This window comes from Somniosus microcephalus, chromosome 8 (assembly GCF_052327205.1).
Source record: "Somniosus microcephalus isolate GS21.2 chromosome 8, FLI_Smic_1.0, whole genome shotgun sequence".
In the NCBI taxonomy this organism is placed as follows: Eukaryota; Metazoa; Chordata; class Chondrichthyes; order Squaliformes; family Somniosidae; genus Somniosus; species Somniosus microcephalus.
This window is the reverse complement of record NC_140994.1, coordinates 158,048,335-158,076,187: the sequence shown is the minus strand read 5'-3', so window position 1 is coordinate 158,076,187 and position 27,853 is coordinate 158,048,335. Positions and strand designations below refer to the sequence as shown.

The 27,853-nt window shown below is 47.7% G+C and overlaps 1 protein-coding gene across 1 annotated transcript in view; it reads left to right on the top strand.

Annotated features, from left to right (window-relative positions):
- The window catches only part of cdhr2 (cadherin related family member 2), a 243,476-nt gene that overhangs the window by 86,775 nt on the left and 128,848 nt on the right, over nt 1–27,853 (top strand). The window contains exons 5-9 of the mRNA XM_085995270.1: nt 7,091–7,150; nt 9,030–9,110; nt 19,404–19,493; nt 21,583–21,699; nt 21,784–21,927. Coding sequence (XP_085851396.1) covers nt 7,091–7,150; nt 9,030–9,110; nt 19,404–19,493; nt 21,583–21,699; nt 21,784–21,927 — 492 coding nt within the window. The remainder of the gene's footprint in view (nt 1–7,090; nt 7,151–9,029; nt 9,111–19,403; nt 19,494–21,582; nt 21,700–21,783; nt 21,928–27,853) is intronic.

Below are 27,853 nucleotides of genomic sequence, written 5' to 3'. Positions count from 1 at the left end.
TATTTGCACTGAAGTATCAGCCTAGCTTATGGGATAACTTTCTAGCATGGGACTTCAACCCCTGATCTTCTGACTTAGCCTTTTTCAGTTGTGACTAAGACGTCTAAGGGCTCAATACGGTGGGCAGGAAGTCTGTACACATTTTTTAAATTCGTTCCTGGGATGTGGGTGTCGCTGGCAAGGCCAGCATTTATTGCCCATCCCTAGTTGCCCTTGAGAAGGTGGTGGTGAGCCACCTTCTTGAACCGCTGCAGTCCGTGTGGTGAAGGTACTCCCACAGTGCTGTTAGGGAGGGAGTTCCAAGATTTTGACCCAGTGACATGAAGGAACAGCGATATATTTCTAAGTCAGAATAACTTGGAGGGGAGCTTGCAGGTGATGGTATTCCCAGGCACTTGCTGCCCTTGTCCTTCTAGGTGGTAGAGGTCGCGAGTTTGGGAGGTGCTATTGAAGAAGCCTTGGTGAATTGCTGCAGTGTATCTTGTAGATGGTACACACTGCAGCCGCGGTGCGCCGGTTGTGCAGGGAATGAGTGCTTAATGTGGTGGATGGGGTGCCAATTTCAAACGGGCTGCTTTGTCTTGGATGGTGTCGAGCTTTTTGAGTGTTGTTGGAGCTGCACTCATCCAGGCAAGTGGAGAGTATTTCATCACACTCCTGACTTGTGCCTTGTAGATGGTGGAAACGCTTTGAGGAGTCAGGAGGTGAGACATTTGTTGAGATTAGCCAATTTGTTGATATCAGCTTATCTCTGGTCTTTCAGCTAATCAGGATCGACTGCAAACAAATATGGTGGGAATATTATGTTTAATCAGAGTTTAAGATGGAATATAACATGCTAGTTATACAGCAAAAACCTACGACCGTGACAAGCAGCTGGTACCGGTCCCGATCAGACAGACGGCTGGCGTGTGTGAACAGGTCTCTGGCTTACGGCCTTTCTCCCTCTCATCTAGAACTTCCAGAAATGGGTTGAATCCGCTCCCGGAAGAGTGTTAGACCAGCCCCACTCTTATATGGCTCTCCCTTCTACTATCTGTGTGAATGAGCTCTCATGGTGTTTCTTTTATTCTCTTTTTAGGGGTGGGCCTAGGGCCAAATTATTGACAAGGCCATTTAACCTATAGAGGTTCCCCTAAAAACTCAGTGCCCAATGGCACGTTGGGTTCTTTGTCTCAATTCTTAGGTGAGAGCCCTCCCTCAAAGGGGTCTCATGTCCTTTGCCAATTTATCTTTCTTGTTTTTACATTTTGAAGGTTCCTCTATTGGAATTCGTCCTATATCTCTTTGTCCCTATCCTCCCTGGCACAGCAAGTACAAGGCCTGACCTTGTACTCTCTCCATCAAGGGGCCCATGGCAGCGTTGTCTTGCTTATCCTGCCATTATCCAAACTATCTCCCTTAAATCTAACAGACTGTTCCATCCTGAGATGGATACCTTAACTCCCCTAAATTCCTTTTATTCTATGTCTTTTATACTAATTAACTTTTAATTATCTTTGCAAGCAGTTCTATTAAGCTAACTCTGATTCCTACCTTAGTATTACAACATGGTTATTAGTAATGATAGAAGAAACATAGGCATTGGGCCTTAGTTGGTCAAATTAGAGATACATAAACAAAGTTGAAATCCTAACTGGAGAACAGCAGATAGCGAGCTTGAAAGCAAGATTATTTATGACTGTCACAGTACAGAATGCTATAGCATCCGCAGAGAACTAAAACACAAGCAGATTCTAAGCTTCTATCTAGTTATTCTAATACTAGTCTGAAGAGATATCAAGAAATGGCGCAGCACACTGAATACAGCAAAGGCTATGGGCCCCGACAACATCCCGGCTATCGTGCTGAAGACTTGTGCTCCAGAACTAGCCGCGCCTCTAGCCAAGCTGTTCCAGTACAGCTAATACACTGGCATTTATCTGACAATGTGGAAATCTGCCCAGGTATGCCCTGTCCACAAAAAGCAGGACAAATCCAATCCAGCCAATTACCACCCCATCAGTCTACTCTCAATCATCAGCAAAGTTATGGAAGGTGTAATCGACAGTGCTATCAAGCGGCACTTGCTCACCAATAACCTGCTCACTGATGCCCAGTTTGGGTTCCGTCAAGACCACTCAGCTCCCGACCTCATTACAACCTTGGTCCAAACATGGACAAAGGAGCTGAATTCCAGAGGTGAGGTAAGAGTGACTGCCCTTGACATCAAGGCAGCATTTGACCGAGTGTGGCATCAAGTAGCCCGAGTAAAACTGAAGTCAATGGGAATCAGGGGGAAAATGGTCTACTGGCTGGAGTCATACCTAGCACAAAGGAAGATGGTTGTGGTGGTTGAAGGTCAATCATCACAGACCCAGGATATTGCTGCAGGAGTTCCTCAGGGCAGTGTCCTGGCCCCAACCATTTTCAGCTGCTTCATCAATGACTTTCCCTCCAACATAAGGTCAGAAATGGGGATGTTCGCTGATGACTGCACAGCGTTCAGCGCCATTCACAACTCCTCAGATAATGAAGCAGTCCATGCCCGCATGCAACAAGACCTGGACGACGCTCAGGCTTGGGCTGATAAGTGGCAGGTAACATTCGCGCCACAGAAGTGCCAGGCAATGACCATCTCCAACAAGCGAGAGTCTAACCACCTCCCCATGACATTCAATGGCATTACCATCGCAGAATCCACCACTATCAACATCCTGGGGGTCACCATTAACCAGAAACTTAACTGGACCAGCCACATAAATACTGTGGCAACAAGAGCAGGTCAGAGGCTAGGTATTCTGTGGCAAGTGTCTCACTTCCTGACTCCCCAAAGCCTTTCCACCATCTACAAGGCACAAGTAAGGAGTGTGATGGAATACTCTCCACTTGCCTGGATGAGTGCAGCTCCAGCAACACTCAAGAAGCTCGACACCATCCAGGACAAAGCAGCCCACTTGATTGGCACCCCATCCACCGCCTTAAACATTCAATCCCTCCACCACCGGCGTACCGTGGCTGCAGTGTGTACCATCTACAAGATGCACTGCAGCAACTCGCCAAGGCTTCTTCGGCAGCACCTCCCAAACCCGCGACCTCTTCCACCTAGAAGGACAAGGGCAGCAGGTGCATGAGAACACCACCACCTCCAAGTTCCCCTCCAAGTCACACACCATCCTGTCTTAGAAGTATATTGCCGATCTTTCATCGTTGCTGGGTCAAAATCCTGGAACTCCCTACCTAACAGCACTGTGGGAGTACCATCACCACACGGACTGCAGCGGTTCAAGAAGGCGGCTCACCACCACCTTCTCAAGGGCAACTAGGGATGGGCAATAAATGCTGGCATTGCCAGCGATGTTCTGATCCCATAAATGAATAAAAAAAACTTTTGGTCTCCAGTTGTAATACCATCATGTAAACACAGCATTATTCGCGTCATAATTTTATCCGCATAACCATATACATTTTGGACACCACTGATTTCTAACACACTCACCAGTATTTATGTGGCTGGTCCAGTTAAGTTTCTGGTCAATGGTAACCCCAGGATGTTGATGGTGGTTGATTCGTTGATGGTAATGACATTGAATGTCAAGGGGAGGTTGTTAGACTCTCGCTTGTTGGAGATAGTCATTGCCTGCCACTTCTGTGGCGCTAATGTTACCTGCCACTTATCAGCCCAAGCCTGAATGTCGTCCAGGTCTTGCTGCATGTGGGCATGGACTGCTTCATTATCTGGGGAGTTGGAATAGAGCTTGACACTGTGCAGTCATCAGTGAACATCCCCACTTCTGACCTTATGATGGAGGGAAGTTCATTGATGAAGCAGCTGAAGATGGTTGGGTCTAGCACACTGCCCTGAGGAACTCCTGCAGCTATGTCCTTGGGCTGAGATGATTGACCTCCAACAACCACAGCCATCTTCCTTTGTGCTAGGTATGACTCCAGCCAGTGGCGAGTTTTCCTCCTGATTCCCATTGACTTCAATTTTACTAGGACTCCTTGATGCCACACTCGGTCAAATGCTGCCTTGATGTCAAGGGCAGTCACTCTCACCTCATCTCTGGTATTCAGCTGTTTTGTCCATCTTTGGACCAAGGCTGTAATGAGGTCTGGTGCCGAGTCGTCCTGACGGAACCCAAACTGAGCATCGATGAGCAGGTTATTGGTGAGTAAGTGCTGCTTGATAGCCCTGTCGACGACACCTTCCATCACTTTGCTGATAACTGAGAGTAGACTGATGGGGCGGTAATTGGCTGCATTGGATTTGTCCTGTTTTTTGTGGACAGGACATACCTGGGCGGTTTTCCACATTGTCGGGTAGATGCCAGTGTTGTAGCTGTACTGGAACAGCTTGGCTAGAGGCGCAGTTGTTTTGGAGCACAAGTCTTCAGCACGATAGCCAGGATGTTGTCGGGGCCCATAGCCTTTGCTGTAACAAGAGCGCTCAGCCGTTTCTTGATATCACGTGGAGTGAATCGAATTGGCTGAAAACTGGCTTCTGAGATAGTGGGGATGTCAGGAGTCGGCCGATATGGATCATCCACTTGGCACTTCTGGCTGAAGGTGGTTGCAAGCGCTTCAGCCTTGTCTTTTGCACTTTCATGGCACCTCCTCCTCCCATTAGTTGTTTAATTGCCCACCACCATTCATGACTGGATGTGGCAGGACTGCAGAGCTTTGATCTGATCCATTGATTGTGGGATTGCTTAGCTCTGGCTATAGTATGCTGCCTCTGCTGTTTAGCTCCTGGCATGCTCTTCTGCACTCCTTATCAAACCAGGGTTGGTCCCCTGGCTTGATGGCAATGGTAGAGTGAGGGATATGCTGGGCCATGAGGCTACAGATTGTGGTGGAGTACAATTCTGCTGCTGATGGCCCACAGTGCCTCATGGATGCCCAGTTTTGAGCTGCTAAGTCTGTTCTGAATCTATCCCATTTAGCATGGTGGTAGTGCCACACAACATGATGGAGGGTGTCCTCAGTGTGAAGACAGGTCTTCGTCTCCACAAGGACTGTGTGGTGGTCACTGCTATCAATGCTGTCCACTGCATCATTACCTCTAGTACATAGATACATAGATACATAGAAGATAGGAGCAGGAGTAGGCCATTCGGCCCTTCGAGCCTGCTCCGCCATTCAATAAGATCATGGCTGATCATCCAAATTCAGTACCCGGTCCCTGCCTTCTCCCCATATCCCTTGATCCCTTTAGCCTTAAGAAATAGTGTTCCCCAAGGATCTATCCTTGGCCCCCTCCTATTTCTCATCCATATGCTGCCCCTCAGAGACATCATCCGAAAATACAGCATCAGTTTCCACATGTAATGCTGATGACACCCAGCTCTACCTCACTACCATTTCTCTCGACCCCTCCACAGTCTCTAAATTGTCAGACTGCATGAGCAGAAATTTTCTCCAATTAAATATTGGGAAGACCGAAGCCATTGTTTTCGGTCCCCGCCACAAACTCCGTTCCCTAGCCACCGACTCCATCCCTCTCCCTAACATCTGGCTGAGGCTGAACCAGACTGTCCGCAACCTTGGTGTCATATTGGATCCTGAAATGAGCTTCTGACCACATATCCATGGCATAACTAAGACCGCCTATTACCACCTCTGTAACATCACCCGTCTCCGCCCTTGCCTCAGCTCATCTGCTGCTGAAACCCTCATCCATGCCTTTGTTACCTCTAGACTTGACTATACCAACGCACTCCTGGCTGGCCTCCAACATTCTACCCTACGTAAGCTTGAGGTGATCCAAAACTCAGCTGCCCGTGTTCTAACTTGCACCAAGTCCCGTTTGCCCATCACCCCTGTGCTGGCTGACCTTCATTGGCTCCCGGTTAAGCAATGCCTCGATTTCAAAATTCTCATCCTTGTTTTCAAATCCCTCCATGGCCTCGCCCCTCCCTAGCTCTGTAATCTTTTTCAACTCCACAACCCCCCGAGATCTGCCATATTGAGTGAGGACAATAATATGTGTTCTTTACCCATGCCACAAAGAGGCACTGGGCCCTTTCCATATGCAAGTAAGGGATCTAACGCCTGCTTGAGGCCCCCTCTCCAAGACTGGCTTGTCCTTAGGCAGCCAGTGCCATCGCTGCCTGCACTCAAGGAAACCAAGCGTAGGGTTTGCTTCCTAGGCCCAACCAAGAAGGTAAGTAACTTACCTGAATGTGGAGCCAGGAGGAGCATGAGTGCTCTTCCCTACCCCACATTAAAGGAACCGATAGTCACCGCTCCCCCCCCCCCACCTGCTCCCGGTCCCAAGCCCCAATCTCACACACTCCTGGCCCCCGATCCCTGACCCCCTGATCCCCAGCTCCATGATCCCCAGCTCCATGATTCCCGGATCCAATCCCTGGCCCTGGGATTCCCAGACCTGCAGTCTCTGGATCGCTCTACCCCCGGTCCCGATCCGACCTCTCTGGACCCTGGCCCTGATCCCGGACCTGGCCCCTGGACCCACTTACCTGAGGGCCACTGTGACACTAGCAGGGGCCTATCTTGCACTGCACTTCACCAACGGGCTCTGATACTGAGCTGGCTCCATTATAATGAGGCCAGTGGACTAATATCTGGGGAGCCATGGGCCTCAGCATACAGGTGCAAGGAATGGGCCAATATCTCTGCCACCTTCTCTCTGGCCCTATCGATTTCTGAACTTCATTCCTTATATATCTGGCTTTTCCATTGTTTCTCTTATTGCTTGCCTGTTGCTCCCAATGCTTCTCTGTTCCTGCATAATAGCTCTTCTGCCAGCCTTTTTGATCTTCTGTCTAACTGTGAACATGGGACTTGTGCCCATGACCTTCTGACTCATTGGAGAGTAGATGTGATGGAAGATATTGCTGTCTGGACCAGCTTGTTTCCATATTTAAGAAGATTACTTAGTGTGACAGCTTGGTTAATACCATAAATGTCACTTGCAAACTGCTTCAAATAATAAGGTTCAATTTAATCTTAAAGATCTGTGAGCTCAGTCATACGTTATCACACAAGATTTGTTGAGAGTTGTTCATTTTCAGTTTTATGAATAAAATGTGTTAAAAGTCATAATTTTTGCTGCAGCTAAATTGTTCTCTTTTACATTTAACACTAGGCTAAGCGTGATTTGAGCGTTACTATTTTTGTGACTGATGGAACAGATGCGGATTACTTGGTGAGTTTTGTTATATTTATTTAATAATAAAAAAATTTTTTTTAATGGAAAATTGAACCGAGGGAGCATATTAAAAGGGGTGGTATTGCCATGGTTAAGAATATGGGAAAATTTACAAAGCAAGAAAATGTCCAGATGTGCTGAAATTGCATGGCTTTGACAAGTAATGAACTATAATTAATCAATTAAAAAAAATTGATCATAAGATAAATAGATTGCAATTTGTCTTTTTGTCAACACAGCCATAGTTCAGGGCTGTAAGTATACGCAAGTTTAAATTTGTCACCCAGATCCATCCTGGTACAGTATTTAGAAGATTGCTGAACAAGTAAAATGTAGACAAGAGGAGACACACTTCCTAGTTAACTGTGTTCAGTGTCTTGCACTTGGATATGATTGTATCCCTTTAAGCAAGAGCTAGCATAAATATTTTGTTAATCACTTCCACAATCAATAAAATATTGATTACAAAATTAACGAGCTGCTACTAGTCAGTTGGGAAGATTAAACCTTAATCTTAATAATGTAATATCTGAAAATTACAAAAATAAGCAAGAGCTTGCTACCAGTTTGTGGGGATAAGTTTCCGCTTTGGGTGCAATCGGGAAATTGGGCGCAAATTGCACTTGAAATTGCACTGGTTTGGTTACAGTTCAAGTTTCCACTAAATGCATTTGCATAATCACAAATGTAAACTCTTCCATGAACCAGTGCAATGTAATGGAACCTAGTTCTTTATTTTTTTTCTTTGCTTTCAAAAATATTAATTGATGTATTGAAGAGTGGTAACCTGGTGCAGTTCTATTAATGCAGCTGAAAATGGGTTTGTCACAAAAAATAAGCATTTTTAATGAGTGTCTAGTCCACCACCTGTGTGTAACCTGATTTTAAATCACTGAAAATGACTTTATACAACAATACTGAACCGTTTACTAGTTCCATTGGTGTACAGTAGTCAGTAGTCAGTTTCTTACTGAATTAAATATTTTTTAATACGTAAAAACTTTTCAAACGTCCCGAAAACAAAAGCTCAATTTGAAGAGCCACCTCGAGCAGTTGCAAACGTCACAATCGGCGGATGCTCGCCACCCTCATTACTTCGAGCTGGGGGCCGGCTTTGGGTGAAATAATTTTTCAAACCAGCGTTAAAGATCACAGAAACTCGATTTACTCTTGACGTAACGTTTAAAATTCCTCGATCTTTTTTGCACTGGTTCGGCCGATTTCACTTGGATTAGCGCTGATAAAACTAGTGCCAACTCTACCCCTGCATGCTTAGTTTTGTTCTGTTTCTAAAATTGCTGAGACTTGTCACACCTGACGGATAAGGGTTTTAGACAGCGTTACTCAGGTGTGTCTTCTGGTAAAGCAAGTTGCTTTACGAAATTGAGGTTGTGATTGCACTGATTACTGAAACTTGCATACTTTTAAAGATATCTCGCCATAAAAACCACATTGCAGATTTGCTGCAATGCACAGTTTCCAAGATTCCATTTTGGTAGCTGCAAAGGTTCTCGGACTGCAGCTTGCCTGAAAATTCCCTAAAAGTCAGTGACAGGTTTTTTCACAACTGTACAGAAATGACCTGTGTAAATTAGATCAAATCTCAGTAAAAAATGTGGAGTAAGATTTAGAATGAGATATCCAGTTATCTTCAATTAGAGACTAGAAATATGAGCTTCAATTTTATCCTAACCCACCCGGCAGGAATGGGTGGGCTTGGGTCAGACACCCATTTTACACCCTGTCCAATTTTCCTCTCTGGGTGTCTGACCCGAACCTGCCCCATTCCCGCCAGACGGTTTTGGTTAAAATTGGGGCTATGGTTTGCCTTTTAATATTTTGTAGTTAAAATAATATTTCTTGGTTTCATCTCCAGCAACAAACAATCATTCTTAATGATGCCAATGATAATGCACCTATATTTACAAATGCTCCATACACAGTATCTGTTTATGAGGTGAGTCACTTTCAGTTTTTATCATTGAAACATTTGGGGTACTGCGTGATGAAATAGCCATTAGGACTGTTTTTTTTAGCTTTGGGACTTGGTTTCAAATCCAGCCCAAATTGATGCAATTAAATAAATACGGGCGCTTACAATCCATTTTCAGGATCATTAAACTAGCCGTAATGTGGCACAATTTGGCAAAAGAGTCAGTAAACCATATGATTGACTAGTGTGGGAGTGCAAACATTCATACTAGTACAGTGGGAGACACTGTTACATTTTTAGGCTTTATTCAGATATTTCTCTCATACTAGTTGCCAAAGACTCTTTCCTGTAGGTGAGCCCTAACTCCCCATGAACCGGAATGTGACTTTATATGCACAACATCTGGTAAGGTAGTGCTGCCCAGAGGTCAAACAGAAACATCTGTTACTGTGAGGGCTTATTGAATTGTCACAAATCTTCTCATATTCATCTTTTGATTTTGGAAGACCGAGACTGAGATCGATAGATTTTTGTTAGGTAAGGGTATCAAGGGATATGGAGCAAAGGAGGGAAAATGGAGTTGAGGTGCATATCAGCCACTGAATGGTGGAGCATTCTCAAGGGACTGAATGGCCTTCTCCTGTTCCTTTGTTGGAAGAATAAACACTCTATCAAAGTGTGACAGGCTTTAAACTGTGAATCAGGTTTGTTAAAATTAAAGATTAAACAACAGCTTAAAGTCAATTCAGTAAATTTCACTTGGTTATAGAATCCCTAAATTACAGCACTTCAAATACAAAATTAATAAAAGACACACTACTTTGTCAGCTCTCAGGAATAGTGGACCTGCACCATCATAACAATCTTGTAAGTGAGGCTTTGTCCACTGACACAACCCAGTAAGTATTGTTTTGGCAAATGCCATCTCCAACTTGATATCCAAATTCAGAGATAGACCAAGAAAAGCACCAATCTCCTTCATATTTGTCTTTGGTGCATGGCAGCCTCAAACTACAAGGCACTACTGATCGCGAATGAACAGACCAAATGCTGTATACTATAGTGGGAGCGTAGCTGGAATCCAATTTCAATAATACTTTCATTGTATTTGGAGAAAGATGGTGTGTGGCAAGCAATACCTGGATGATATAAGCGTTAGTTGTGACTCATGCTATAAAGTAAATATAACAGTGGCATTTGCATGTGATGAGGCTCTTGGGCAAGGAAACTTAGCAAATAAATCATGGGGGGAGTTTTAACCTAAAACAACGGGTGGGTTGGGGGCATGTGGGTAGTTAAAGTGCTAAAAATCTGAATCCCGACCTGAACCCGCCTCCAACCTGCCTGTAATGATATCAGCAAATAGAGATGGTATTTGCCTGTTTGATTATGATGCCTACTGTGGTGTATGTAACTTGTTCCACCTTAAGAGAACTTAAACCTGTTCCACCTTAAGAGATGTACTACTTTCTCTGGCTGCTGTATACGGTAATACCGGTGGTGACCACACCGGTATATAAGTGCTGTGTAGTAATTTGCTGAGTAGTTCAGCCCTGACCTTCGACTAGTAAAGACCTGTTAAAGTTATTCTTGTGGTCTGTGTGCAGTGATTCATATTAACCATAACTGGAACACACAGACTTAACAGTGGCGACGAGTACGATCTTACCCTGCGGCAGAGATACATCCAAGGCAGTTTAACGGGCGTCGAGAAGAGGCATCCGCCCTCATCATCCTGCTGAGAAAAGACTCGGGTCTGAAGAGCAAAGGAAGAATCCTGACACGAAGCCTTCCATCAGCGACAGGCAGTGATCATCCCTTCTACCACGGTGATTGCAAGGATGCCTAAGCGTGGTAACATCAACGATTTCGATGCCGATGTTGAAGATTGGGCTACGTATGTAGAACGCATAGAAGTTTATTGTAAAGCAAATAAGATATCAGATGAGGATAAAGCACTAACCTTATTAAACTTAATGGGTGCGAAGACATACGGGCAATTGAAACACCTTCTATCACCAGAGAAACCGGCGGATAAGACTTTCGCGGATATTGTTACCGTCCTGAAAAATCATTTAAGCCCCACGCCGCTGATGCTAGCGGAATGATTTAAATTTTACAGCAGAAAGCAGCTGAAAGATGAAAGCAATGCTGAATTTTTAATTGAATTGCATAAGCTAGCAAAGTACTGTCAGTTTGGAACAGGACTAACAGATGCGCTAAGAGATAAATTTGTGTGTGGATTGTTAAAAGAAGAGACACAAAAGCGACTGCTTGAGGAGAATGAGCTGACGCTTGATAAAGCTGTCGCTATGGCAGCATCGCACGAAGCCGCAGCGAGAGGCACGGCGGTAATGCAGCTACGGTCACCGGAACTCAGCACAAATCAAATGGTCTTGGGTACAGTAAAATGTTATCGTTGTGGAAAGACAACGCACAATCAGAACCAGTGCTGGTTCAAAAATAAGGAATGCAGAAAATGTGGCAGGCTTGGTCACACAGCTAAAATATGCCAGTCAGGAGAGAAGACCAGCAACAAAAAGTCACTGCAGGGAAAGTACAGAAAGGTACACAAGGTGACAGAGAACAGTTCGAACAAACAGAAGTCAGATTCAGACGCCAGCAGTAATGAACTGGGTAGCTTAAGAGTACACAACGTTGGTAAGGAAGCAGACCTCCAGACAATTTGGGTCACACTTCAGATAGCAGGAGTCCAAGTGAAGATGGAATTGGACACTGGATCGGCATTGACGGTCATGAATAAGAAAGATTACAAAAGGTTATTCCAACATATTCCCCTACGGGATACGGAGATTGTATTGAAAACATACACGGGGCAAAGAGTATACCCCATCGGAAAGATAGAGGTAAAGGTGGTCCACAAGGGCAAAGAAAGCCGAGGAATGGACTTATATGTGCTACCTGAAGGAGGTCCACCACTACTGGGATGGGAGTGGATTAGAAAAATGAATATGGACTGGCATTCCTTAAAAGCACTAACGGTAGATGCCAGGGAAACAGATGTCAAACCTAAACGATTGTCCAGAATATTGGACGAGGCTAAAGAGGTGTTCCAGCAGGGACTGGGAACACTGAGAGGAATTACGGCAAACATCAAGATTGAAGAACATGCACAACCAAAATTTTTCAAAGCCAGACCGGTACCCTATGCGATACGACCTGCTGTGGAAGCGGAGCTGGAAGCGCTAGAACGTTCAGGAGTACTGTCTAAGGTAGACTGGAGTGAGTGGGCTACGCCCATTGTTCCCGTGATGAAACGTCCTTCGAGCAACAAGCCGGGAGAACCAGGGAAGGTTCGCATCTGTGGAGATTTCAAGATCACTGTTAATCCGGTGCTTCACACGGTGCAGTATCCGCTTCCGCGGATTGAGGATATCTTCGCTTCATTGTCGGGCGGGAAACACTTCACCAAGATAGACCTGGCACAGGCGTACTTACAGATGGAAGTTGAGGAAGAGTCATGCCAGTACCTCACGATCAACACGCATAGAGGCTTGTACCGGTATAATAGACTGGTTTTTGGAGTGGCATCGGCTCCAGCAATTTGGCAGAGGGCCATGGAGCAGGTATTACAGGGAATTCCAGGCACACAATGTTACCTGGACGATATTCTGATTACAGGAGAGGGTGACGAGGAACACCTCGCAAATTTGGAACTGGTGCTCATCAGATTGAAAGAATATGGACTTCGAGTTAATCGGCAGAAATGTGAGTTCTTTCAGAAGCGGATCTTGTACTGTGGCCATGTCATTGACCAGGAGGGACTTCATAAGTCTCCTGACAAGATCGAAGCGGTTGTGAAGGCTCCCGCTCCGGTTAATGTATCTCAGTTGAGGTCGTTCCTAGGATTGATTAACTATTACCATAAGTTTCTGCCAAATTTATCCACGGTACTGCACCCGCTGAACACTCTTTTGCAGAAGGGAGTACCATGGGAGTGGTGCGAGGACTGTAAGAAGGCCTTTCGCAAAAGCAAGGAATTGATAACCTCAGAGGAAGTGTTGGCTCACTTCAACCCAACACTGCCTATTCGTTTGGCTTGTGATGCTTCTCCATATGGTATTGGGGCAGTACTCTCACACAAGTTGCCAAATGGCACGGAGAGGCCAGTCGCGTTCGCATCCAGATCATTGACCTCCGCTGAGCGCAACTATGCTCAGATAGATAGGGAGGCTCTCAGCCTTGTGTGGGGAGTAAAGAAGTTTAATCATTACCTGCAGGGCCAAAAGTTTACGCTTCTGACAGACCATCAGCCGTTGGTATCCATTTTTAACCCTAAGGAGGGTGTGTCGGTGATGACAGCACAGAGACTCCAGAGATGGTCCCTTTTCCTAGGGGCACATCAATATCAGATAGAATTCAAAGGTACAAAGCAGCATGGTAATGCTGATGGGCTGTCGCGCCTGCCACTACCTGAAGAAGAGGAGACAACGAAGGTTGACCCTGTTGAGTTATTTCACTCGACCATCATCGAGTGTTTACCAGTCACCAATGCAAGTATTGAAAGAGAAACCAGGAATGACCCGACACTGTCCCGAGTCTACGAGGTGACAGTGAAGGGATGGCCAGCACATGGTGATTCTCTGTTACCGGCATTCTCGGCAAGACGAGACCAGCTGTCCGTCTGTCAAGGAACATTGATGTATGGAACGAGGGTGATTATTCCTCCTAAGTTAAGGGAAAGAGTTCTAAAGGAACTGCATGAAGGTCATCTGGGGGGAGTCAAGATGAAAAGCCTTGCTAGGGCTTATGTGTGGTGGCCGGGTATCGACCAACAGATAGAGGAGCTGACGAAAAGCTGCTCAGGGTGCCAAAAAGCGCAAAATGCACCTCCGATTGCACCGCTGCATCCATGGGAATGGCCTTCAGCCCCATGGCAACACGTACATATTGACTTTGCTGGTCCATTCATGGACTCCATGTTTCTAATTGCGGTGGACGCACAATCTAAATGGCCAGAAGTGATCAAGATGACTACCACTACTTCAGAAAAGACAATTGCGGTTTTAAGAACGATATTCGCAAGGAACGGATTGCCAGAACAAATATGTTCCGACAACGGACCACAGTTCGTGTCAGAAGAATTCCAAAAATTCTTAAAGAAGAATGGGGTGAAACATTATACCTCTGCCCCATATCATCCGGCTACAAATGGGTTGGCCGAGAGATTTGTACAAACATTCAAAAAGGCAATAAAGGCCATGAGCGAAGATCAGATTCCACTACAACATAAAGTGGACAAGTTTCTACTGGCATATCGAAACGCCGCTCATGCAGTGACAAACCAAAGTCCTGCCATGATGTTTTATAACAGGAGGTTGCGGTCCAGGTTGGACTTGTTAAAACCAAATGCGCGGAGGGAAGTTGAAAACAATCAGTTCCAGCATATAAATAACAAGACCACTCGGAGTTTCGAGGTAGGACAACCAGTGTTGGCCAGGGACTATGGAAACGAGAAATGGCAATCCGGAACAATTCGGGCCAGACAAGGACCCCTGATGTACACGGTAGATGTTGGTAAAAATGTAATACGGCATCATGCTGACCAACTGGTGGAATCGAGAACAAGGGTCGAACCCATGGTTACGACAGAGACAACCGTGGAGGAAGTTAGTGAACCTGAAGCATCTACCTCGGCAGTGAATGTACCTGATGATGATGTCCAAGACATAAGAGACCAACTAGAGGAGTCACCTCAGCAACAAGAATCAGAGACCCCTGAAAGGCGTTATCCAACTCGAATCAGGAGGCCTCCTGAGAGACTGAACCTTTGAACTGTTTCTACATGAAGTTGTATATGTATATATGTTATTATGTTACGTTAAATGGGGATATAACTGTTAAGCTAAAAAGGGAGGATTGTGGTGTATGTAACTTGTTCCACCTTAAGAGAACTTAAACCTGTTCCACCTTAAGAGATGTACTACTTTCTCTGGCTACTGTATACGGTAATACCGGTGGTGACCACACCGGTATATAAGTGCTGTGTAGTAATTTGCTGAGTAGTTCAGCCCTGACCTTCGGCTAGTAAAGACCTGTTAAAGTTAATCTTGTGGTCTGTGTGCAGTGATTCATATTAACCATAACTGGAACACACAGACTTAACACCTACCAGCATGTTTGCATGTATTGATTGCTTGTGCCTGACCAGCAGAGGGCATGTGACTGAGACAAGCAAGGCAGGTTAGTTTAGTTTCAGTTTCATTCTAGATGCATCACTAGCATCATGTCTCCTGTAAAGCTGTATAAAGAGTTGAACAGACTTTAGATTAAAAGACATTCTCTTTCATAAATGTCTCGTCATTGAACCCACAAAGAAATCAATACACTGCCCACTTCCGATTTTAACAGAGGCGGGACGAGGCGGGCAGCCAACCCGCTCCCAGAAAGCAGGTCATCTATTTAAATTATAATGAGGCTCGAAGCCTCTGCTTTAACCTCCATTTTGAATTTAACTTTAGCTGGTTGGGTATTGCAGGCCTTGTGAAACCCTCCAGCTAATGCAAGGCGAGGACTGCTGGATCCAGGAGGTAAGTGCCTTTACACTTACCTCCTGGATCCAGCGTCTCTACCTAACCCACCCCCCACGATCGGAGAACCTCAACGAGGCCTCCGATCTCCCCCCAGCCTCCGATCTCCACCATGAGGCCTCCCCCACTCCCAACCCTGCTCCTCTGGCCGACAATCTTTGCTGGCACCATCTGCGTGCTCCTCCCAGCCCGCGATCTCTACACCCACTCCTTTGGCCGTTTCCTGGCCTCTGATTCTTGCGATTTCCCCCCCCCATCCCGTTCCTCTGGCCGCTTCCCGGGGCCTGCAATCATCTTCGCACCCCTTCCCCCCCCCCAACCTGCTCCTCTGGCCGCTCCCCAGCCCCCACCGGATCACTCCCTCCCTCCTCTGTGTGGCCTAGTGCCGCAGTCCTACTGCAATAAGCCAGCCAGCCTCTCAATCTGGCTGGCTGCGGGTGGGAAACATGCAAATCAGACCCTGCCGTTGAAGGGATTTTTACTAGTCCTAGCCCCTTTAGGGCTACCCCAGATCAGGTGTATTTCTCAGACATTGGCCCAGAAATTCGGGTCTCCACGGGTGAGTACGCGCTGGGTACTCACGCGTGGGCCCGATGGAAGTGCCGGTTTCCTGCATGTACTGCGCATGCGCGGGAAACCGGCACTTCCGTTCCTCTGAATGAAGAGGTTCGGAGGTCGAACGCGTGCACGGGGGAGTCTGCGCGTGCGCTTTGAACTTACGTTTTTTTTACAGGTTTCTCCGGGAGGGTAAGTCTTTAGAATTTAGAAATGTAAAAAGCAGGCGTAAGGCCTGCTTTTTACAAGGTAAGTGGTCAATTAATTAAAATTAAAACATTTTTTCCACAGGTTTATTATTTTTAAATACTTTAAAGCAAGGTAAGTTTATTTTTAGCCCCGTTAGAATATAAAATTATATTTTTCAAAAATTTAAATTATTGTTTAAAATAGTTATTTAATGTAATTTATAGTTTATTTAAAAAGTGTGATTTAAAAAAAAAATTATTTGAAGGTTTACTGCTATTTTGGGGCCATAGTATTTATAAGTCTTGACAGGTCTTCCTGTCAATACTTATGAATGGAGCATTCCCTGCTCCGATTGGCTGCCCATGGCCCACGTGATCCCAGGGGACGCATCGAACTAACTGCGCTCCTGGGACACGCAAGCACCGCGCGCCGGCAGCTGGGCCAGGCCCCGGATCGGAATTCCATGGGGCCCTACAGCTCAACTGCCAGCGCGCAAGCTAAGTGCAGGTCGGGGGCTTACACCCGCGGGAAGTCCCCGACCCGAATTTCTGGGCCATTAACTTTCAACTAAAGTTTGAGGTAGGCGAAGCCTAAAGACGCTTACATGGGTCTAAAGGTCCGGGCTATCTCTCCCTAAAGGAAAGGAACAACCCGAGAATGTTACCATCCTCCAGATAGCGCTTTTAATAAGTTTAGCTAGACTATAACGCCCCGGATATTATGAGGGTCCGGAAAACTCCCTCAGAAATGGTACTCTCCACCAAAGAGTGTACAGAGATTGAGTTTATGAGTTTTTGATACAGAAGTCTTATGTGAGACAATTCTAAAAATATATAGCGATTTATTAAAGAACCGGCATGCAATTTACAGTTGGTGAATCAGTCAATCGCAACATTAACAGTTCTAAAAAGAGAAAACATATTATCTTTTTAACAGAGAACCTTACTTTTAAATCTTAACTTCGCTACAGTATTACAGTTCTTAGAGGGAAAAATTCAGTTGATTTGCGCCTCCCGTTAGCGCCGTAAGAGGGCGCAAATGGGGCGCAAAGCAACTAGCGCCTCTGCGCGGCGATGTTTGCGCCGCTCGCGAAATTAACTAGACATTTTGTGGCGGCGCTAAACACTACCGCCCCAAACTCCTGCGCCAGCAGATCGTGACGTCAGTCAAGTGTGCAACACCCCGGTAGCACCCCGGACTGGATATTGAGTGCTGCCCCCTGCCTTACCGCCTGCCGCTAGCAACGACAAGTTGAGGGGAGTGTTTTGCAATCAGGAAGGGACTGGGGGAGCGCTATTTAAAGGCGACCGCTTCCTGCCTTTTTTTGTTGGTGACGTTTTTGCACCACGCATTCTGAGAGAGAGAGAGACTTCTGGAGAGATTCAACGTTGTGTGAAGGAGTTTTGGGTACTAAGCAGCACTTTGCCGGTTCATTTCGATTTGCCCTTCCTTGTATCGATTTAGAAGAGACTGTGGGGGCTGCACTCTGAGCTCTTTCCCTGGGCCTCTCCATTGTTCTTTCCAGCAGATTTGATACAGGTCTCTCCAGGCCGAGATTCAAGGCTGCAATGAGCAGGATGTGGATGAAGAGCAAGATCAACCCTCCCCTTTAAGAACTGGCTAGCGCCATTGTGTCTGTGTTCCATTGCTGACTGACATCACATGAGCTTCGCCAGCGCTCTGAGGTAGTGCCTCGCTCCTCTGCCTTTGCACCTTAAGAGAGGTGTGTAGTGCCTGATTTAGCGCTCCAATCAACTCCGGGGGTGAAAAAAGCCAAGTTTGCAGTTGGAGGCGATAATTAGCGGCAGGCGCTAAACTTTGCGCATGGCCGATAATCGCGCCCCAAACGGGGCGATACTGAATTTTTCCCCCTTACAGTTTTCTTATACAGGATATCCATCAATATCAAATACCTTTCATCCCCGAGGTACAAAGAGTTGGAGACTACAGAGCCGCCTCTGAAGCCGAGAATTGCTTTGCCCAATTAAAGCGAGTCTGATATCCCATTTGAGAGTTCAATATTTATAACCTTTCCAGTGGTATTTCCTTTAAGGTTTTCTGCTGATGCAAGTTAATTATCCCTAGTCATTTTTCTGCTGATCTCTGCAACTCTTACTGCCACATTAGCCAGAATCTTGTCTCATCTCCAGGTGTTCTAGGGTCACCATATAAAAACGGTGTGACGGGCAGGTGTTCCTTATTTTATGTCATTTTACAAAGTTTAAATTAGAACACCTTATCCAGGGTGAACCATTGTTTTGTTCCCAAAAGGTCAGCTTGTCGGAGCCATGAACCTTCTGTTTCAATAAGGTTATTTATTCAGGGTCAACAACTGTCTTATCTCAATAACCAGAATGCTTTCATAGCTATTTCATAGTTAGGTTTCTAAATTTCCAAACCCAGTTTGTCTTGTTTTAATAAGGCCAGAACTCCTTCATAAGATAGTGTATTTTTCTGAATAGGTTATATGGCTTATTCCTTTACACCGTTAAATACGGCAGGGCCTGCGGGAAACCTGTTCTCCCGGGTTTTCCGACCACCTCAGAGTCCCCTCCCCTACCCCCAACCCGCCTTCCCCATTAAAATTCAGCCCATGGTGTGGGGCAGGCTTGATGGACCAGCTGGGCGTTTCCTGCCTGTCAATTTCGTATGTTCATCAATAATGCAGGCATCACCAAGTTGGTTGACTTTACACCATGGAGACAGTCGAGTACCAACTCCTTTCAACGGGTGGGATTGCCTGCTCTCCCCTGGATATTGCACTCCCTGCAACAAGGCACCCAGTTTCCCAGCAGTTACAGTCACGGGGCCAACTACTTATGTGGTTTGAAAACATTGCAATGATATTTACAATTATAGTTAGAATTGAGACATAACCTTGATAGTTTAGAAGGTTGAAAATTAATTGTAATTCTTTGTAGAAACCTGTGATTAGTAGGCTAAATTAATAATGTAACCAAAAGTGTCTTCATTATTACTGTACTTGATTTAATGATTAATTTTGTATCTTTTTGCTGGACAGAATGAAACTGAAGGTGCAACATTATTTATTGTTATAGCAGTGGATTATGATGAAGGGATTTTTGCAGCTATACAGTATAAGATTGTGGAAGTAAGTAAGAGCATGACATGAAATGTGAGAAATTGCACCAAATCTGATTTAATTTGCATTACGTGTTGCTTCTGGCTTCCTGTTAAAAATACTTTTGAACAGTAGTCAGCTTCGAGTGAACTGCTGTTTGACATGAGCCAACTTTATTTTTGGAACAATTGCTCCGTTAGTGATCAAAATAAAGGTTGAACTTTTATTTTGAAAAGGGAGCTAGAACAGCTGAAGGGCAAAACAGGGCCATCCCACTGCAGCAGAGATTTATCTTCATTAAGTTTGTGAAAATTTTCCAAACCAATATAGATTGCACTCTTCCTCTGGCTGTGCCACGCCTGAATTGGGAATATCTAATTCTGAAAACAGGTGGAAAATGTTATGAAAAGTGGAAAATATTCCAGTACAAACATCACTCACTTAGATGAGCATAAAAATCACCACTAAATAGCAAAATATTTTGCACCCATCTATGACTGATTGTTAGCAACAGACCAAAAGAAACACCTAAACTATAGTAACAACAGAAAATGCTGGAAGCACTCAGCAGGCCAGGCAGCATCCGTGGAGAGAGAAACAGAGTTAACGGGCTGGATTTTGATACTGGACTCCCACTTTTGGGGTTGTAGTCCCGTCTCCATCGAGTTGTGGCCAACCCATGCGATTTTCCCTTGATTGACCTTGTTGGGCCCGCCCAGCGACACCCGGCGACCGGAAGCTCGGGGTCACCCTTATGGACTGAACGGAGGTGTTCCGCGGTGACCCCGAGCTTCTGGTCGCCTGTCATTTCAATTCACCGTTCCACTCCCACTCAGACTTCACCGTCTGCGGCCTCTTGCATTGTTCCATGGAAGCTCAGCGTAAACTCGAGGAACAGCACCTCATCTTCCAATTAGGCACTTTACAGCCTTCCGGACTCAATATCGAGTTCAACAATTTCAGATCATAACCTCGGCCCCTATTATATTTTCATATTTTTTATCCACACTTTTGGTTTGTGCCTTTTCCTTTTTTTTCTCTCCCACATGGCAGCTGTCTTTCACTCTGCCAGCGCATTTCACACTTCATCTAGAGCCATTGTTTGTTTCTTTACCTGTCCTATTACCATCTCATCTCACCTTGAATATCTCTTAATGTCTCTTCTTTCATCCCCTCTCCCATTTCCCAGCCCCCAAACTGCCTTTTAATCTGTTTCATTTCCTTCCTTTTTTTCTCAGTTCTGAAGAAGGGTTTCGACCTGAAACGTTGACTCTATTTCTCTCTCCACGGATGTTGCCTGGCCTGCTGAGTTTTTCCAGCGTCTTCTGTTGTTAGTCCACCTCGCTAACTTGCCGTGGTTTGGAGCCGCCGGGAATCCTACACTTCAGGAATAAAAATAGGGATTAGGCTAAAAACTGCCTGTTATCTACCTCGGGGAGGCGGCTCCCAGCACAGGTTGGGTATCTGCCTCCTTTGAAACAGGTATAGAGGCGGGTTGGGGGCGGGATGGGTTTGTGCCCCCCCAATTTCGAGATTTTATCCCCCCACATGCCTTTAATCCCACCTCCACGGCCCAATGAATATCCTGGCCAGAATGTCTCAGGTCTGGGACCCTTCATCAGAACTGGAAAAGGTTAGAGATGTAACAGATTTTAAGCAGGTGCAGAGGCAGGGAAAGAGGGAGGGGAGGGGAGGAAGGAACTGAAGGAACATTCTGTACTAGGGTAGGAGGCAGGAGAGATTAAATTACAAGGTTGTAATGGAATGCTCGGTGCCAACATCCGCACACCACATGGCGTCAATATACAGCAACGGACTCTCCTTACCCAATTCCAATATCATTATGTGATCTAAGAGGTAAACGTCAGGTAAGACCCAACCTGTTACTTCTTTATTTTTCCTTAAAAGCCATTTTTTGTTTTTATAGCAATTTTCAACACCATTGTATAAACGGAACACCACCTGCAGGCCCAACTGAAGACAAGCTGCTCATGACCCGACTGCTCCTGTGTTATGTGACTGGTTCCACTCATTGTATATGAGTCATATAATAATGAGTCATAAATCATTTGATATTCTCTAAATTGCTGATGAAATTCTATTTCTTACCCTGTTACAGGTCCTGCCAGATGCCCCTTCTCTTTTTGAAATTCAGCAGAATGGAAGTGTTATTTTGAAAGGCACACTGAGTTACACAGAGAAAAGCACATTCTATCAGTTAAAGATCGAAGCTGCAGTAAGGCTAAATTATTTCTATTGAAATACCTTATTTCTAATTCTAACTGTTTAAGTTATGAATAATTTACTATTTGTTTTATAGGACAATGGTGGAGTGGATACTGGACCAGATATTTGTCACAAAACCATTGCGTTTGCATTTATTAATGTAGAAGATGTCCCTGACACGAACCCTGTATTTCTGAACATCCCTTATCAAGCCACAGTCGTTGAGAATTCTCCAGCGGTATGTATGAGAAGCTATTTCACCTTGTCCAGAACAGTAGAAGCAAAGGACACGGCCTGAGCTTAGAGGGGATGAATTCAAAACGAACCTGCGGTGGCAATGGCTCCAATATATACGGGGAGGTGGGAAGAGAGAGTGTCGGGTGGTTGGAGCGGCTGGAAACCCGGAAATGCGGGTAAGTGGAGGTCCTGCCAAATTTAACGGGAGGACCTCATTTAATTTTTTTTCTCCATTTCCCGGCCAGCAGCCAGCCAGATTGAGAGGCTGGTCAGCTGTCGGGTGGGAATGCCAGTGCTAGTGTGCCGCAACCGGAAAGTGGAGAGGAGGGAGGGGGAGATCATGGATGGAAGTTTAGGGGGAGATCGTGGATGGAAGGTCGGGGGAGATCATGGATGGAAGGTCGGGGGAGATCGTGGATGGAAGGTTAGAGGGAGATTGTGGATGGAAGGTCATAGGGCAGGGATGGATGGAAGGTCGGGGGGAGATCGTGGATGGAAGGTCATAGGGCAGGGATGGATGGAAGGTCGGGGGGGCAGGGGTGGATGGAAGGTCGGGGGGCAGGGGTGGCTGGAAGGTCGGGGGGCAGGGGTGGATGGAAGGCCATGGGTCAGGGGTGGATGGAAGGTCGGGGGGCAATGGTGGATGGAAGGTCATGGGGCAGGAGTGGATGGAAGTTCGGGGGCAGGGGTGGATGGAAGGTCGTGGGGCAGGGGTGGATGGAAGGTCGTGGGGCAAGAGTGGATGGAAGGTCGTGGGTCAGGGGTGGATGGAAGGTCGTGGGGCAGGGGTGGATGGAAGGTTGTGGGGGGGAGGGGTGGATGGAAGGTCAGGGGGGCAGGGGTGGATGGAAGGTCGGGGGGGCAGGGGTGGATGGAAGGTCGTGGGGTAGGGGTGGATGGAAGTTCGGGGGGCAGGGGTTGATGGAAGGTCGGGGGGCAGGGGTGGATGGAAGGTCGTGGGTCAGGGGTGGATGGAAGGTCGTGGGGCAGGGGTGGATGGAAGGTCGTGGGTCAGGGGTGGATGGAAGGTCGTGGGGCCAGGGGTGGATGGAAGGTTGGGGGGGGCAGGGGTGGATGGAAGGTCGTGGGGTAGGGGTGGACGGAAGGTCGTGGGGCAGGAGTGGATGGAAGGTCGTGGGGCAGGGGTGGATGGAAGGTTGTGGGGCAGGGGTGGATGGAAGGTCGTGGGGCAGGGGTGGATGGAAGGTCGTGGGGCAGGAGTGGATGGAAGGTCGTGGGGCAGGGGTGGATGGAAGTTCGGGGGGCAGGGGTGGATGGAAGGTCATGGGTCAGGGGCTGATGGAAGGTCGTGGGCCAGGGGTGGATGGAAGGTCGGGGGGGCAGGGGTGGATGGAAGGTCATGGGTCAGGGGTGGATGGAAGGTCGGGGGGGCAATGGTGGATGGAAGGTCGTGGGGCAGGAGTGGATGGAAGTTCGGGGGGCAGGGGTTGATGGAAGGTCGGGGGGGCAGGGGTGGATGGAAGGTCATGGGGCAGGAGTGGATGGAAGGTCATGGGGCAGGGGTGGATGGAAGGCCGTGGGGCAGGGGTGGATGGAAGTTCGGGGGTCAGGGGTGGATGGAAGGTCAGGGGGCGGGGTGGTTGGCAGGTCGTGGGGCAGGGGTGGATGTAAGGTCGTGGGGCAGGGGTGGATGTAAGGTCGTGGGGCAGGAGTGGATGGAAGTTCGGGGGCAGGGGTGGATGGAAGGTCATGGGGCAGTGGTGGATGGAAGGTCGGGGGCAGGGGTGGATGGAAGGTCATGGGGCAGGGGTGGATGGAAGGTCGTGGGGGGCAGGGGTGGATGGAAGGTCGTGGGGGGCAGGGGTGGGGATCTGATTGCAGGGGAGAGGTAGGCCGATCACAGAGAGAGAAGCAGGTTTTCTGGAGGGAATGGGGGAAGCAATCCTGCTCTTCCTGGCGCACAAGCAGTGCTCGAAAGGCAATCATTCTGTTGAGTACCGACCACTTCTTAGGCTGTGATTTTCCCAGCAGAGTCGGGTTGGAGTCGGGTTGGCTGGTTTCAGCCGCTCCGAAGTAACTATTTTCATTTCACTGAGCTCATTAAGCCCACCGTGCTTGCTACCCGGCCCAATCAGTGGGTTTGGGTGTGCTGCTCGCCTCTGCTGACATCTTCGATTCAGGTGCATTTAAGGGACCCATGTAGCCTTAGCTTTTCATTTCCTTTCTGCGGCTCCTGAAAACAGGTCTTTAGAACATGACTGCCGCAAGATCTAAGGCTGCTCCTCGTTTTGATGATGACTCCCTCCATGCTCTTGTGGTGGGAGTAAGAGGGCACAGGGAGGTTCTGTTCCCTCCTGATGGCTGGAGGAAGCCTCCTCAGCAGACAAAGGCAGCCTGGCTGCAAATTGCTGAGGAGGAAAGCACTAGGTCGTTGTGTTCATGCACCTGGGTCCAGTGCCAAAAATGGTTCAATGATCTGCTACGCTCAGCAAAAGTGAGTAATACATCACACTTACCTTCAATCTGCTTCCCATCTGTTCTCATCACCAGCACTCTGCATTGTTAACCTACTCCTCCACATCCCACCTTACCCTTACATCCCTTGCACCCTTAACTATCCCTCTCTCTCTATGTACAGAATCACTTCACCATCCTACTATGCATCCCTCACACTCGCAATCACTGTTATGCAATGACAACAACTAACAATGCACAGGGAGGCTCCTTGGTTTTGGCACCTCACTCCATCTTTGTCTCCCTCTAAGCTTCTATGTTATGGATTCTTTACACCCTTTCCATCATTCTCGCTGAAACTCCACTTGCGTCCCTCATTGCAGGAAAAGAGAGCCCACAATAAGAGGGAGAGAGGGAGGTCAGGAGGAGGCCCAACTTCCCTGGTGCATTTAACAAACCCGGAGGAGGCTGCTCTCGACGTCGTCAGAGGTGCAGAGGAGCTAGAAGTGGGGGACAGAGAGACGGGTGCAGTACAGCAAGCTGGTGACAGAATAGATTTGCAACCCTCTCATTTAGATTTCATGAGTGACTGATATAGCATCTGATGTTCATACAGATTGACTTCTGATCATCTGCACAATAGGATGTGTCTGCTACCTAAATATCACATGTCTAACTCATGCCTTTACTCCCCCATACAACCACCGAGAGCCCCCCTCCCTACTGTCAAGGAGAAAGAGCTGGGCGACTCCTCAGAGGAAGCTACAGCCTCTGAGGAAGCAGCGTCAGCAGAAATGAGCGCACCCAGCTCCAGTGGTCGACAACAAGAAGTGTGGGCTCCTCTCCAAGCACTCATACTCCCATGTCACTGCGAAGCCCTAGGTCTGAGCCCCAGATTCCTCACCCAACTGAGATGGCCGTCTCAGCCCCTGCATAGCCGCAGGAGGAGCAGACTGTTGCGGAGCCCTCCCAGGCATCACGCCCAGAGGACGCCCGCTAAAGGTGTCTAAGCAGGCGCAGCATAGAAGTGAGCAAGGTGTCTCAACATCTGCTGAAGCCACAGGGGAAGCACCACGTAGAAGCATGCGTAAGAGAAAGTTAACACACAAATAGTCACAAGGGTAGCCACTTGGGTGTTTTGATCTCATACGAAGTAACGTTTGTCATCATGATTTTAAATGTATTAAAGAAATGCGATGGCAGAGATTCAAAGAGTTGGCCTATGTGTGCTGAGAAATGGAAGTTGCACAGTGAGGAGTCATGGCGCCTTTCATCCGTAATGATGGTGGTGAGAGTGATAGAAGACCACAGTTTATTGTACAGGTGCTGTATGGCGTGTTAAGAAGGTTGGCCAGACATTCATTTCCATGTGGGAGCCACATGTGCTTGCTTCGTAAACTTAAGTGAATCTGGCATGGATTAGTGCATTCCTTGCCTCACAGCCAGCAACGTGCTCACGTGCTGGTGGAATTGGCACGGTGTCCCTCATTTGCCACCTCCTCCTCCACCTTCTCCACCTCCTCCTCCTCATCTTCTGAGGAGGCTGTGCGCTGAGCCACTTGTTCTTCAGGCAGCGCTAAGCCACGCTGCTGTGCGATGTTGTGCAGGGCACAGCAGACCATGATGATTCTGGACACCCTGGCTGGTGCATACTGTAGGGCTCCACCAGATCTGTCGAGGCATCTGAATTGCATTTTGAGCAATCATATAGTTTGCTCTATGATGCTTCTGGTGGAAATGTGGCTCACAATGTACCGTTCCTCAGCGTCGTTTGATGGCCTCCTCATCGGTGTCATTAGCCACTTTTTCAGGGGAGACCTCTAGGCCTAGAAATTTGGTTGGTTGCGCCAGCGATTAGCGCCTAAAGAGCCCGAGATTTGGGGCGTTACCCAATTTTCGGACGTGCGCAGTGATCCTAGCACATCTGGATCATGACGTCATTTCATTGTGCAACGCCTTTTTGGCACCCCGTACTGGAAATTCAGTGGCGCCCCCCTCCGTTTCACCTGGCGCTATTAGTGACAGTTGGATGGAACGTTACCAGGTCCATCTCGTACTCGGGGGGCGCTCTTTAAAGGGGACAGCACTACTATAAAACCGGCAGCCATTTGGCCTGGCCATTCTGCTTGCTGCTGGAGAGAGTTGCAGACCTTCAGTGGCAAGGACTTGCTGTTGTTGAGCCAGAGGAGCCTTGGGACCTTCAGCCCTGTTCAGAGCAGTTGGATCCAGAAAGCTGACTGCGTCTTATTCGTCGGACAGAATAATGGGAGCTGCTTTGGAGGGGCACATTATCCTTGCTGAACAGCTGGCAGGGGCACAGAGACAGAGGGAGAGAGGGCCGGGATTGGCCAGAAGGAGGAGGGCCAATGGACGTTGCCAAATCCGACCATACGCTGCCAGGGTTTTCAGGCAGCAGGTCTCCTACCTTGCCATGTCGGAGGAGCAGTGTCTGCGACGCCTGAGATTTGGTAAGGATGTTGTCTCTGAGCTATACTGCCACCTGCTTGCTGGGGATTTGCAGCCGTGGATATGGTGCAGGACCTCTCTGTCAGTGGCCGTGAAAGTGACTGTTGCGCTCAACTTTTACGCCAGCGGATCGTTTCAGGCAGCAGCTGGGGACATTTCTAATATCTCTCAATTTGCGGCGCATTGCTGCATCCGGCAAGTTACAGCTGCCCTCTACAAAAGGAGGTGCGATTTCATCACCTTCCCTCTGACCCTGGAGAAGCAGGGGGAGCGTGCACAGGGCTTTGTGGCTATTGTGGACTTCCCCATGGTGCAGGGGACCATTGATTGTACACACGTGGCTTTGTGGGCGCCATTGCAGAATCCGGAGGAGTTCCGTAACCAAAAGGGCTTCCACTCCCTTAATGTGCAGCTGGTCTGTGATCACCGGCAGATGATCATGGCGGTGAACGCACAATTCCCTGGCAGCAGCCATGACGCCTTCATCCTGCGGCAGACCTCAGTGGCTGACCTTTTTGAGGCCCCGGATCACCCACGAGGCTGGCTTCTGGGCGACAAGGGCTATCCTCTCTGCCCATGGCTCATGACCCCGCTCCGTTTGCCCACCACCCCGGCAGAAGAGCTTTACAACAGCAGCCATCAGGCCACCAGGAACATTGTGGAGCACACAATTGGTGTGCTGAAGCAGCGTTTCCGCTGTCTAGACCATTCGGGGGGCGCCCTACAGTACTCGCTGGAGCATGTGGCACGCATCGTTGTTGTCTGCTGCATGCTCCACAACCTGGCCATTCGACGCACCCAGCCATTGCCAGCCGACCCTCAAGGTCCAGCAGAGCAGGCGGATGAGGAGGAGGAGGGGCATGCGGGCGAGGAGGATCAGGAGGAGGAGGAGGAGGAGGAAGATGGGAGGGCTCCAGAAACTGGAAGGGCCGTTCGTCAGAGGCTCATAAGGACTCGGTTCTAGGCCCCTCGGACGGAATGGTGGCTGTGAATCAAACAGCGCCCTCCGGTTTGCTGTAAGCCTATGAAGGCATCGATGATTGTAA